This window comes from Lissotriton vulgaris, chromosome 9, assembly GCF_964263255.1.
Source record: "Lissotriton vulgaris chromosome 9, aLisVul1.2, whole genome shotgun sequence".
Lineage (NCBI taxonomy): Eukaryota > Metazoa > Chordata > Amphibia > Caudata > Salamandridae > Lissotriton > Lissotriton vulgaris.
Window position 1 is genome coordinate 1,062,114,602 of NC_141697.1, and position 12,752 is coordinate 1,062,127,353.

The window sequence follows — 12,752 nt, forward strand, 5'->3', positions numbered from 1 at the left end:
AAAACTGATCCACTGTCGGCTCCTGCTAGATCATACATTATGGATGCTGTTCATATTACTGAAACAAACACTAAGTTCCCTTCTACTCTGAGAACAAGAGGATTGGATCCTCTAATTTGATTAGTTAGTTTGATTAAGGACCCTTAGGTCAACGCCATCAGAGACTTCTTGGCCGACCATGACCTTACCCAAGCCTGATCACTCCCAACTCACTCGAAAGACGCCACTCTAGACTGGATCATCGCTAAGGAATCCACATACAAACTTATCTCTATAGACCCCTGTGACTGGTCTGACCACCACGGCATCACATCCCTCCGGCCAGGCTCCATCCAGACCTGGACACCAGAACCCGTGATTCCCAAACGTTGGGTTAGAGACACCAAGAACCTTGATCACTAGAAATTAGCTGTCCGCTGCGAGACTGACCGCCCCCCTTCTTGCTCCTCTAAAACTAAAAAGAATTCAGATCAAAGACAGAAACCCCTGGTTCAACGGATCCCTCAACAATGTGAGGAGATCCCTCCGGCAGACAGAACGTAACTGGAAACAGCACCCGTCGGCAGCCCATCTAAAACTTCTCTGCCATGCCAGAAATGCTTACAACGGGAAAATCCTTGACTCAAAAAAAGACTTTTTCAGAAAAGAACTGGTGAAAGCCAAGAACAGACCTCGTTAGCTTTTCAATTTGGTCAAACACCAATCCAACAAACTGGCTAAAACCTCTAAAGAAAACCCTAAATCGCTAATATCATGTGAGGAATTTTCCTCCTCCTCCTTCTTCTGTGACAGTCATGGCCTTAGGAAACTAACTTAATTCTGCAACGCATTCTCAAATACCGGCTCTACCACGCCTTTCCACGCTGCCCTCCCAGCCTTCACCTAAAAATCTAGCGCACTGGTCCATCTTTAAAGTCTATGATGAACACTCTATCTCGAAATTCCTATCCTCCTTAAACCCGAACAATCACTACAGTGATCCTCTCCCCTCCAACTGCCTAGCCGCCATCTCGCAAGCGATCATCCCCTCTTGGACTGCTATAATTAACGCATCCCTTCTACAGGGTTCCATACCTGATTTGCTTAAAGTGGGCCAAGTTATCCCCATCTTTAAAAAAAGTACGCTCGATCCCGCTTCCCGGAACAACTATAGACCAATATCCTACATCCCACTACTATCGAAAGTCCTGGAGAAATATGTACAACAGGAGTTGAGCCAACACATCACCAACTTGCACCTACTTGATGACTTCCAATCCGGGTTCAGACCTGGACACAGCAGGGAAACCACCATCCTCCACATCGTGGATAATGCCCTCCAAGCCCTTGACCAAGGTAAAACCTGTCTTCTAATCCTCCTGGACCTATCCTCAGCCTTCGATATGGTCAACTACGAAACTCTCCTTGAACGCCTCAAATTCAGGTTGGAACTGGACATCATCGTTTTTGAATGGTTTAAGTCCTTCCTCCAGAATAGCTCACAGACCATCCTAATCAACGGTAACTTATCCGCTCCCTCTCCGATTACGGTTGGTGTCCCCCCCCCCCCCCCCCCCCCCCCTTAGGATTAACCTTGTCCCCAACCATCTTCAATCTCTACCTTGAACCTCTCACAGTTGTGCTACGCACCGCCAACATCGCCTACCACATGTATGCTGACGACATCCAAATCTGCATTAAAATCTCTTCTCCTGATGACATTTGCTCCCTGAATGAGGCCTAGACTGACCGTTCACTGGCTCACCTCTAACCAGCTCAAACTAAATGCTAAAAACACAGAATTTCTTCTCATCTCCCCACCAAAAACCAATCCAGACATTCAGGAATGGATTAAGGCTATCGCAGCGCTAAACTGCCCTCCTACCATTGTGGACTCTGCTAAATCCCTTGGAATATCCCTAAACTGTAGCTTTAATATGCGTTCCCATATCAACTCGATGGCCAAAACTGCAAGATTTCACCTGAACTACCCAAGACACCTGAGACCTTTCTTTGACACCCGACCTAAAAATTGGCAACCCAGGCATTAGTCATCTCCAGACTCTAATATGGTTGCTCTACCCTCGCAGGTCTACTCAAGAACTCTCTGGCACCATTGAAAGCCTGCCTTAACGCCACCGCCAGACTCCTAACCGGCTCAAAGAAATTAAACATCTCTCCACACCTCAAAGCTCTAAACTGGCTCCCTCTCGAAGCCAGAATCAAACTTAAGCTAGCTTGCATCACACACAAGGCTCTTTACACCAATTCCCCAGCCTATCTTGCCCAGAAAGGTTTTATCCACGTTGTCCCGGATGATACTAGCCTGACACTACTGGACATCCTACCCTGGATTTGAGACTACATTATTGTATTATTGCTCTATCTTTTTTATCCCTAGTGTGTCCTGATGTGCTATTGATTACTCTTTTTATTTTTGTCAAAATATTAATCTCAAAATAAAATCTTGTTTGTTAAATCCACCCTCTTTTTCCTTATTTAGGGGTGCTGGTTCCAGTTAATTTTAATTCTGGTCCAGAGTTTCTTCAGGTGTAGAGCTAAAAAATCAAGCGCCCGTCTTGCTGGCCTGCAAATTCGAGTCTCGATGGATTTAACAAACAAGATTTTATTTTGAGATAAATATTTTGATTCAAGATGGACCTGACAGTATAAAAGTTATTTGCGAATGGTCCTATCAAAGTATGATTGATGAAGGTATCGCATTAATCCTTGAAGGAATTCATAAATATAGGAGGGTGAGAGATAAAATAAAATCAAGGCCTACTAAAGAAAATTATAGTGTATAATCCGGCTCTTTTGAGACTGAGAAAACCAGAAGAGAAACCTGTCCAAAAAAAGTAAATAAAAGTTTCTACATATATCAATAGATTTATAAATATTGAACTATTGTCCTGAAGGTGACGACCCACCTTAGCACTGAAACGCTATGTCGACAGTTCTTCATGTATTCATTGCACATAGTGTTTTTCTTTTAAAAAACATGATTAGTATATGATTTTAATGGTTTTTAACTTTGTCAATATTAATTGTATAAAACATGTTTTTGAATAAAATATAATTGATTAGTACATTCCTTTGAATCTGTTTATTTGGAAATTCATTTTTCATGTATGATTTTGTATATTTGTCTGTAAATCTAGCAACCTGGTAAATTTTGTCTTATTATATTCTAGTGTATGGCTGTGTTTAATCAAACTAACTAACCTAATTAGAGGATCCAATCCTCTTGTTCTCAGAGTAGAAGGAGAAGGGAACTTTGTGTTTGTTTCAGTATCTATACCTATCCCTTTTCCAAGTACTAGGGTATCTCCCAAACCTTTTTTGAGTTGCTGTTCACAATACAGATAAAATTAAAGTGTTTTTTCAATCTATAAAATATTTTAAATATGTGATATTGAGAAAGCAGATTGTAACAGCAATCACAAGTTGAAACATATTGTGTTTTAAAGGAAAAGATCTTCTTTCATCTGTTTCATGAACCATGCATAGCTTTTTCCTGGTGGTCTTAACGTTTGTCAAGTTATGAATGTGGAACTAAAATTTGGGACACAGTGCCTGGTGACATGAAAAGTTATCAAACCATACAGTCTTTATATGTTAATGGATGTGTAAGCACGCACTGGAATATTATTTTCTTGTGTTTGCAATCCCCCCCCCCCCCCTCGCCCCCCACTTCCCCTACCCCCTTTAACTGTTCACTGAAATATAAATGAACATCATTTAACTTGGCGCAAGCTGTGTAAATTAAGTGTGGCGTAGAGACGGCTTGAGCTGACTCTTCATTCTCATGAATTTTAAAGAAGTATAAATAAAAATATATATATGCACTTGCATATGAAGTCTCTCTTTGTAGTCCGTTTCACTGTCCTTGACGTTGTTCTTCCTCCCACCACAGCATACACAATGGAGCAGTGGTGGTTCAGCCTGCTTCAGCTATTTTCTATTGTTCACTGTGAGTGAGTGGCGTTTTACCTAATCAAATGCACATCCACCCAAAGCGGGTCACTACAGTGCCATGAAGCTAATAAAATGTTTCTGTCAATGTGTTTTTTTTCTCCTTTTTCATTTTAGTCATCTTTATATGTTTACTCCATATCTAGGTTATGGCGATTCAAAGCCTGTAGCACATTTTCTTTGCACCAACAAGCATCCTATTTTTCTGTTATGTACTCTAAAACTTAAAAGGGTTTCTATATCTGTTCAAAGAATGTTAACCTGCTTCAAAATACCCACGTATTTTTCTAATAAAATAGAATGCAGTGGGTTTTTCTATTATCCCAGTTTTTAAGCAAAGGATTGCACTCCTTCGTTCAAGTATAGCCTTTCACCAGTTGCATTACTTTTTTTCAGTGATCTTTATAATTAGTTAACTTTCATTGTTCCACGAAACACGCAATTGAGAAGAGTTTGATAGCCACTTCTATTTGTGGTCGAAGACACCAGGTGAAGAAAAGCGCAGTGACCCTGTTTGAAAACCCTGCACAGATTTGTGCAGCTTTGATTTTGTAGATTTGTTAAAAGATTGGGCAAAGGTTGAAAAAGGTGGTATTCCATAATTTGTGATTACTCCTTGTGGTCCAATAGACTAGACGAGAATTAATTGCTGTGAACTTGCCCGAAAGAATTACTAGGTCCAATCTGGAAAGACTTTGTAGATTGGTGTCTGTGCAGTGATTTTTTTAAAAGTATTATAACTAACCATATATTGCAGTTTTGTAGATGAACTGGTTAACATTTGGATTTAAAAGACAATATCAAATCTGATTGTCTTTGTGTACTACAGGGTTCTCTCAGTTTGCAAATCACAAAGGTAAAAAAACAGCAACAGTCCTTTTAACTCTAACTCCGGGCTGAAACAAAATGTGAATGGATTAATTCAACTTGAGGAGAAAAAACTGTGTGTGCTTGCTGTTGGAGGAAAATTCTCTTGGTTCCTACTAAACTCTTGCATGCAGTACTTGTTGCCAGCCCTCCCACAAACTGCTGGCTATGAAGGGTGCAGAAAATAGGGTGCCATCCCTTTCTGCCCAAAGGAGGGTTACTGCCCTAATTCGTTGACCAGGGGAGGCTTCATCCACTCAGCAAGCTTAGAGACTGCTGATGGCATTGAGCTTCAAGGATAGCATTGAGCCACCCTGTGCTTTTTCCTCCTGGCAGAAAGCATGTAGGGTTGGATTTGATCTGCTGTCACCCGCATGTCACAGCGGGCGTAGAGAGTTTTTTGGAGGCGGCTGAAGCCTTTTCCTATTGAGAATTAACAAGCATTTGCAATGCAAGAGGTCTCGCATGACTAAAATGTTGAGCTATTGGTGTTGTTAATAATAATGCAACAGCAATAGCGCAAACATTCAGCAATGCGGGACCATTTGCATTTCAAATGTTTTTTTTTGTCATGCAAGATTTTAAAAAACAAAACGGACCAAGCTAATTACCATGTCACGCGCCCTAGGCAGAAATACCATTCCTGCGAGTAGCAGGGTCTTTTAGTGAGTTGTACGAGTCATTTTCTTTTATAAAGCTTTTGATTGTTTGTCCACAGGTGAATAATTCCTCACACATGAGCCTCTGGCTGAACTTGGTGTAATTGAGCCACAGTTTAATCGCTAAAATACAAGAAATTCTGATTTGTGGATTAGAAAAAAAGACTGCAGTACTTTTTCCATTAAAACGTGTGTTTTAGGGCAGAGTACATAAATCGTGCGGGTAGTACTCCATTACGAACTGGTATTACCCTATTACATACATTTAATTGCATTTATATAGCACTTACTACTTCCAAGGAGAGGTTATATGTGGAAGGGTGCGCTGTTTTCCTGCATTTCTTTTTGAAATAGCAATTTCATTTTAATGGAAAAGGCATTTATATTTGCTGGTGCAAAAAAGAACGTAGTGGTGCAATAATAATTGAAACTATATAAAATCCTGCCTTTACAACACACACGTAGTGCTAAATAGTATCTTGATGTAAATAAGCACCTTAGTGGTTGATATGATGGCAGCTTGGTGCTTAAGAGCGCTCACCTGCAGATGCCTTATTTTATGTTTTTTTCAACACTTTATTATAAGAGCTTTCTCTGCAATGCAACAGGAGCGGGAATGCATCAAAGTTGCAGTTAACATCTCGCATCTAAGAGTCTTGCATTCTAGAGTTAACACCTCTTTATTCTGTCGCATTTAAATATACGCTGCATCCTTCACGGAATTGGTTTGCACACATAAGACCGGCTGATTTGAAACAAAACCTGTTCAATACAGAAGTTCCGCAGATATTTATAAAAGAAAAACTAAGCCATACACACACAGACAGACAGACAATAAGGTGGAAGAGACTGGGATTAGTGACTTGCCCAGAATCACAGCAAAGTGAGCAAACTCCGAGACTGCTGACACTGTGCAGGGTCCCTGGGAGCTTCCAAAATGATCTGGAACCGACGGGGAGAGGGAAGGAAAGTGAAAGCACACCATGCGTGCGTTGTGCTGAAACGCCGCGAGCTGTACGCGTGCACATCTCCTGTCCGTGCAGGCACGGCGCGCAGGAGACAGGGAAGCAACAAAACATGCCTCCCTTCCAATGAAAATCATGGATTTTGGACCCTCACCAACCAGAAGCATGGGTGGACTTCCACCCCGCTTCAGAAGCGAAGACGACGACAATAGATCTTGCAAGTGACGCAGCGCATGCGCTGCGTCGCTAGGCGAGACCTAAAAACGAGGCTGCAAATAATCAGTTTTGTATGTTCCTATAGCGAGCAGTCAAAGTATGTTTTTATTTTTCTGTGTCCCCATTGCTGGGATGTATGTATGTTGAAAGTGGTACTGCTGCCAGCCTACAACGCATAAGTCTTTAACCATAAAGGGCAGCACTTCTGAAATGCAATAGTATTGCTCTAGAATTTAAATAAAGGACTTACAATTCGTCATTCTTCAATTATTCTACGTTTCACAAAGGTTCACAGCAGACTTTTTAAATGAACAATAGTTGCCTTGTTAAAGGCTTTATTCATAGAAAGAAGCATGTCAGCTGTGCATTTTCTGATCAAAGAAATGCTCCGAAATGATGTGAAATGCTCAATCAAAAGGAGATTTAAGATGGACTTGGAATATTCTTGAAGTGCCCTAATTGTGTGCATCCTACCCTGTTAGTTTCAGTATTTATGTAAGATTGTCCCATTTGCTGAGACAGTATTTCAACTTGACACAAGTTAGTGGCAAGACGTTCTGGACAGGCACCACTGCCTGACTGATGACAAGTTGGGAAAATTTTAAATACGGGAATTTTGAAAGACGTTCTTTTAAATCTACCACTGCTTTCCGCCTCGGAGTAGAGACTATTAGTGCCTATGAGGATAAGCATTGTTATTGAGTGGAGCAGCCTTTATTATCTATATTTGCAAATGACCGCATAAATGATCTTCATGGCATCCTGGCTGTTTCCCAAGATTTAGTTGGCTGTTTGCTTCGGACACTCGTTTATACTGTACTCTGAGTCTGCTAGCGCCAGGATGCCTGTTAGCTGACAGTGCGCTTTACAAATAAAGTAAATAAATAAATGACATTATACTGTTTACATCCAGAATTACATCGCTGAAAACACAAGTGCTTCATTGCTTTATAGTAGACCAAGGCATGGAAACCTGTTCTTCTTATCCATTCACAGCTTTCAAGAGTTCTCTTTATTCCTTTACTTTGTTTGTGTTCAGACATTTTAAAAAGATACAAGATTTTGATGATACCTTTTATCGGCGTAAGTACAGCCATAGATTATGTGGTGGTATTTATTTTTAATTCAAGAAAAACATTGCTGCTGTAAAATCACAGATGGTAACATAAATGTTATAAAAGCTATTTATCTCTTTTAGAATTTCATATTATCGTATGTGGGCTGGATTCCATAATTGCAAGAAGATGGATAAATGGCATGTTGGTAAGTTATATATTGTTATAACAAGGAGAGTGATTGTAAATCATTTGAATATGCCGATGACTTGTTTTACAGCAAAAAATATACTTTTCTAAAGATGCCTCAGTCTGATTGAAGGGTACGTTGCACATTTGTATATTTTTGTAGATTACAATACTTGCATTGTTATCGTAGGAGCTATTCTAGTCTGTTGTCCAGTTAAATCGGCACATACGAGGATTTTGCATTAATTTTTTTCATGCTTTCTGCAATTGATATTAATTGGTGATGATGCTCACCAATGTAATTTTGCCTGGAAAATAAGTGTATTTGGAGTTTGCCATTTTTCTCTGCAGAATGGTCAGAGGAATCTCAACCAAAAACTAGCCTTCATAATTGCTCACTTTCCTGTTGGGTATATTTTGAAACAATAAGTTCTGTTTACTTGCTTACTGCTCATACAATATCTAAATGCAATACCTTCTGTACAGCTTTCCACTTTGACACCAGAGAGGTGATGTACTGTTTTCCTATGAAACGTCTATCAATTATTTTGCAATCCAGATTGTCCCTATGTATTGCTTAGTTCTTGTTTTGCTCTAATTAGGAGAACAGCATGTCGCCAGAGTTATATGATGTGCTCAGTTTCTGACATTCATTTTCAGTCTGATTTTTCAATGATTAATTTGCTCTTCATTATGAGAATTTGATTGACAATCATAAACGTTCAGTTGATCAGAGTGCAGCACAATTTTAAAAAGTGGAACCCTTCTTTCATCCTCAAAGCTTTGTTTATGCATATGTATGAATATATTTTCATGTGAACTAGCCTCCAATAAAAGCTGGGGGGGGGGGGGTTGTATTATTAAATGGGAACTTTTCTTGCTCTGGCAAGGGCAATGATGGGGCTGGGTACTGACTTAGAATTACAGGTTTAGCCAGTGCTTAACATTAGATTTAGAGTGAGGTAGGTTGTGCGAGGCTTTCTAACCAGAGACAGACTGGTCTAATGTTGCACTGAAGGCAAGGCCACATAATTGTCAGTCTGCAGAGTTGTGACAATAACTGGTTTCGTTCTAAATGCCTCACAAGGTGCTGTTCCATCCAGTTATCATAGGTTTTATAGTTAGACTGGCTCGCCATGTGCAGTGCACGGATGCATTGCCACTGCATTGTTAGTTTGTTATTTGGTATTGACTACTACTTTTCTTCAATAATGTACTTTATCGAAATTCTGCACCTAACACTACCTGTGGCATGAGAATCCCCTTTACCTATGAATACCATAGACTGGGTTTAATCTGTTTTGTAGCTCTGTTTGTTTGCTACCTTGATTAATTAAATCCTGTTTCTATGAACTTTTCAAGGTTGAGCTCTAAGTGGGAAGCCACCAGTTGGGTTACCTTGTGGCCTGGATATTCTTTTGAGTTACGCTGTCTCTAATAAATTCTAATGAATAAAACACAAGTACAGTGTAGGAGATAAGAGATAAAAACGGGTAATAGTAAACTAGCCATAGTTAACAGAATGTCGTTAGTTTGGGATTTTTGTTTACTGATTGGCTGACCGTGACCTTGCTGAATCGAAAGAGGTCTTGCTCTTGATTTTATCCCATACCCTGTAGTGTAGTTCCTATATTCCCAATAGGCTCTGCGCATTGGAATAACCTATCCTATAGATTTGACGTAGGACTTTGTCGACTAGGTCTCTATCGAATATATTAGACTTAATTGTGAGTGCCAGCTAGCTCAGAGGTCACTAGAAACTTTCTCGAATACTCAAGAAGGGATTCGTTTCTGACAACTGCATAAACATGACAACTTTGTTTCCCCAAGAATAAAACTGATCTTCAGAGTCGTGGAAACAATAGATAGATAGATATTTTACTCAGTCAATCGTGCATGCTTCGTTTCAACAGAGGTGCAGAGAAATAGAAAGACTGGCATTTTCAATAAAAGGTTTATTGAACAGTCTTCTTTCTCGGACAGGTTAAATGAACTTCTACAATCGTAATACTGGTTGCAAAGTTAATGCGTACAGTAAGAAGAGTATTATGAAATAATACTGTAAAAGCATTGTATGGTTCCTAGACCACAGATAAATACATACATAAATAACAAAGGCAAAAAAGTACTCAACAGGTGCTTCTAAAATACGCCTACCGCAAATGTACCTAACCTAAGTCTAGTACGAAGGAAGAAGTAAGTGTGGTGTAGCATAGGTTTAATTCTTTGCCAAGAATCTAACCAAGATTTCTCTTAGGGTCTAATCAGCTCCGTACCTTGGTTTTAGATTGGAGGAGGTCTGATATTTCTGTCTCCGGACTCGATTTCCCAACACCCCGCAAAGAGAGTTTGGAAACACTAGAGCTGGATTCTCAGCGAGAGAAAGGCAGCTTCTCTGTCAGTGCGTCAGCTAGAGGGTCGGCTTTCTTCAGCACTTGCTGTAGCAAGCTGCGTCGGGCAAGTAGATAGTCAAGCTGCTCCGAACCACTGTGTCTTTGCTAGGGCAAGTGTAGGAATATTTATACCTTGAAGGTGCCTAATTTGACGTAAAGTCGGATATAATGTTACCAAAGAACCCCAAGGGAATGGTAGTTCTTTGAAAACGCCATGATTTCTAGGACAAATCAATATTCAAGTAAGGGGATGTCCCTGACTGCTGAAGCAGAGTTTTCCAAGAAATCGTTGTGGCTTTTTGGAACTAGTGGAAGTAGCCATGTCTGTATTTGGACTGGATGGATTATGTCTAAATATGGGCTGGATTTCTATGCCTAAATAAGGGCAATGTGAATTATACCTATATAAGGTCATAAATCGGAAAATTACGCTTGGATCCTAAAATGCTCCACAACACCCACTCCACTTTATTATGTTCGATATTACTAAATTCTAAGCATTTTTAAACATACCTAAAGCATGATGTGTGAAAAATCCCTCCCAAAATACATAAAATGCATTTGAAATAGTTGTACACGAAAGATGAGCATATGTGCTGTACGCATTTAAAAAATCAATATTTTCATTCAAAGCATGTATTGTGACATTGGAATATGCTTATCAGAATGAGTCATGAAATAACATTTATGAAATGGCTCTTAAATACAGAAGAAAAGTCGAGACTATTCCATGACGGAGTATAAACTGTTTAGGATGTAGACAAGGTGAAATATTGTCATTTGGAAGTGTTTCAAAGAATTCTTGTTCTCTAAAAATAATTCTACTTTAAGCAGATTACTTTGTGCCAAAAAGTTGAATTTTGAAAAAGTCAAATCGTAGAAAAATAGAGTTCTATAAGTTGGAAGTTTTGTTTTGAAAAGTGAAGGTCGATTACAGTCCTATAGAAAGCTGTGTGCTAACTACAAAAATCATTCTCGATGTTTGGAGAAAACATCAAATCTTCTAAGCTGGCAAAGAAGTAGTCTACCACAGTAGGTGAAAGTTGGACCACTTCATTAAGTAAACTGATAGCACAAAAATGTGAAACATCGCCGTCCGCGTTAGTCACGTTAGCAATGTTTTTCCGAGATGGAGATGAAGGTGGTACCTGTGTGCCTGTCGATCCACGCATCTCACCGTCAGCAGATTGCGTCTGTGAGATCTCACTGAACGCCGTCATCGGGATTGGTAGCCGCTAGGGACAACACTATGCATGGGCCGTTACCGAACCAAGCAGGGTATCAACATCCGTTGGCAGTGCTGATGGAAATGTTAGACAAATGTCCAACACGCATTCTTCTCCACTTAGCAGGCATCGTAGAATAGGTAAGATGAAATCTTGCCAGATTGGTCGAAATGATAGGAACCACGTGGTATTCAGGTCTCTTAAACGAGCCAGGCCCAGGATCTGTATCATGCGCTCACAACACTTCATTGCCAGGAGAGTGTTCTCGATGGTAATCTGGGTGTCGTTGCTGACCGGACTTGCCATATCGATGCAGAAGGAACAAGAATAGTATTCCTGCTAGGAGTCCCAAAATGAGAGGCAGGTCGCCGAAAAAAGAGTGCAGGAAGTTTGGAAAAATGCAGAGAACTGCTTCAAAAGGTGCTAACAGTCCCGAAAAATCTGTCTTAAATACATGTACAATACCGCTGGTATCAGACATGTTTAAAATACGACCCAACATTTCTACGAAATGTATTGGACAGTTTGTGGATAAAAGGGCATGTATCTCTGCAGAGGACCTTGCAACTTGCAGTTCATACGTCTCTTTGGACGAGGTCAGTGGCACAGTTTTTTGTAAAAGAAAGGCTTTCATTCTGCTTAAAGTATCAATTCGAATAGAAGAGATGTTCAGTGAAGGCCATAGCGAAAACTCCCAGTCTGTCTTGGCTTTAGGAAACAATACTTCACGTCACCCTGGCTGACACAGTTACGAGATAGGCTATTCCTGGCATCATTCCACAACAGCTGTGATTATTCAACATTATGTAGCTCCCGTTAGAAAGCGGCCTAAAAATTGGATCTATCACTGCTGCCGGAGAACCTTGCAGGTGGCAGGATAAATTGTTTGAAGAACCTTCACAGGCCCGTGTAAATTAATACCCTGGCATAAGAGTGTACCACTTGGTGCACTTTTGCATTGTGTACCACTAAGAAATACCTCTTTTTCCCCACTCCAACATCTGTGTGTGTATGGTAATTCCCAGGTTGACTTTATGTATTCCTTACCCAACCTTTCATACACGGCAACGGGTATCTGTTTCAAACAGTTTCGAAAGTTGAAAATTCTGACGGGCAGAGTGATTATCCTGTGGATTATCCATTCTGTTTCAGGCTTTTCTGAAACAGTGAATGGTAATCTTTCCAGTTTTTCAATGCTCAGCACCGTATAGTCTGCTCCTTTCTGTGC

At 40.2% G+C, this 12,752-nt stretch overlaps 1 protein-coding gene across 5 annotated transcripts in view; it reads left to right on the forward strand.

Annotated features, from left to right (window-relative positions):
* The window catches only part of UBA3 (ubiquitin like modifier activating enzyme 3), a 220,298-nt gene that overhangs the window by 86,808 nt on the left and 120,738 nt on the right, over positions 1-12,752 (forward strand). For all 5 annotated transcript variants that reach the window (XM_086939034.1, XM_086939033.1, XM_086939036.1 and 2 more), the window contains exons 7-8: positions 7,701-7,744; positions 7,860-7,924. In XM_086939034.1, coding sequence (XP_086795160.1) covers positions 7,701-7,744; positions 7,860-7,924 — 109 coding nt within the window. The remainder of the gene's footprint in view (positions 1-7,700; positions 7,745-7,859; positions 7,925-12,752) is intronic.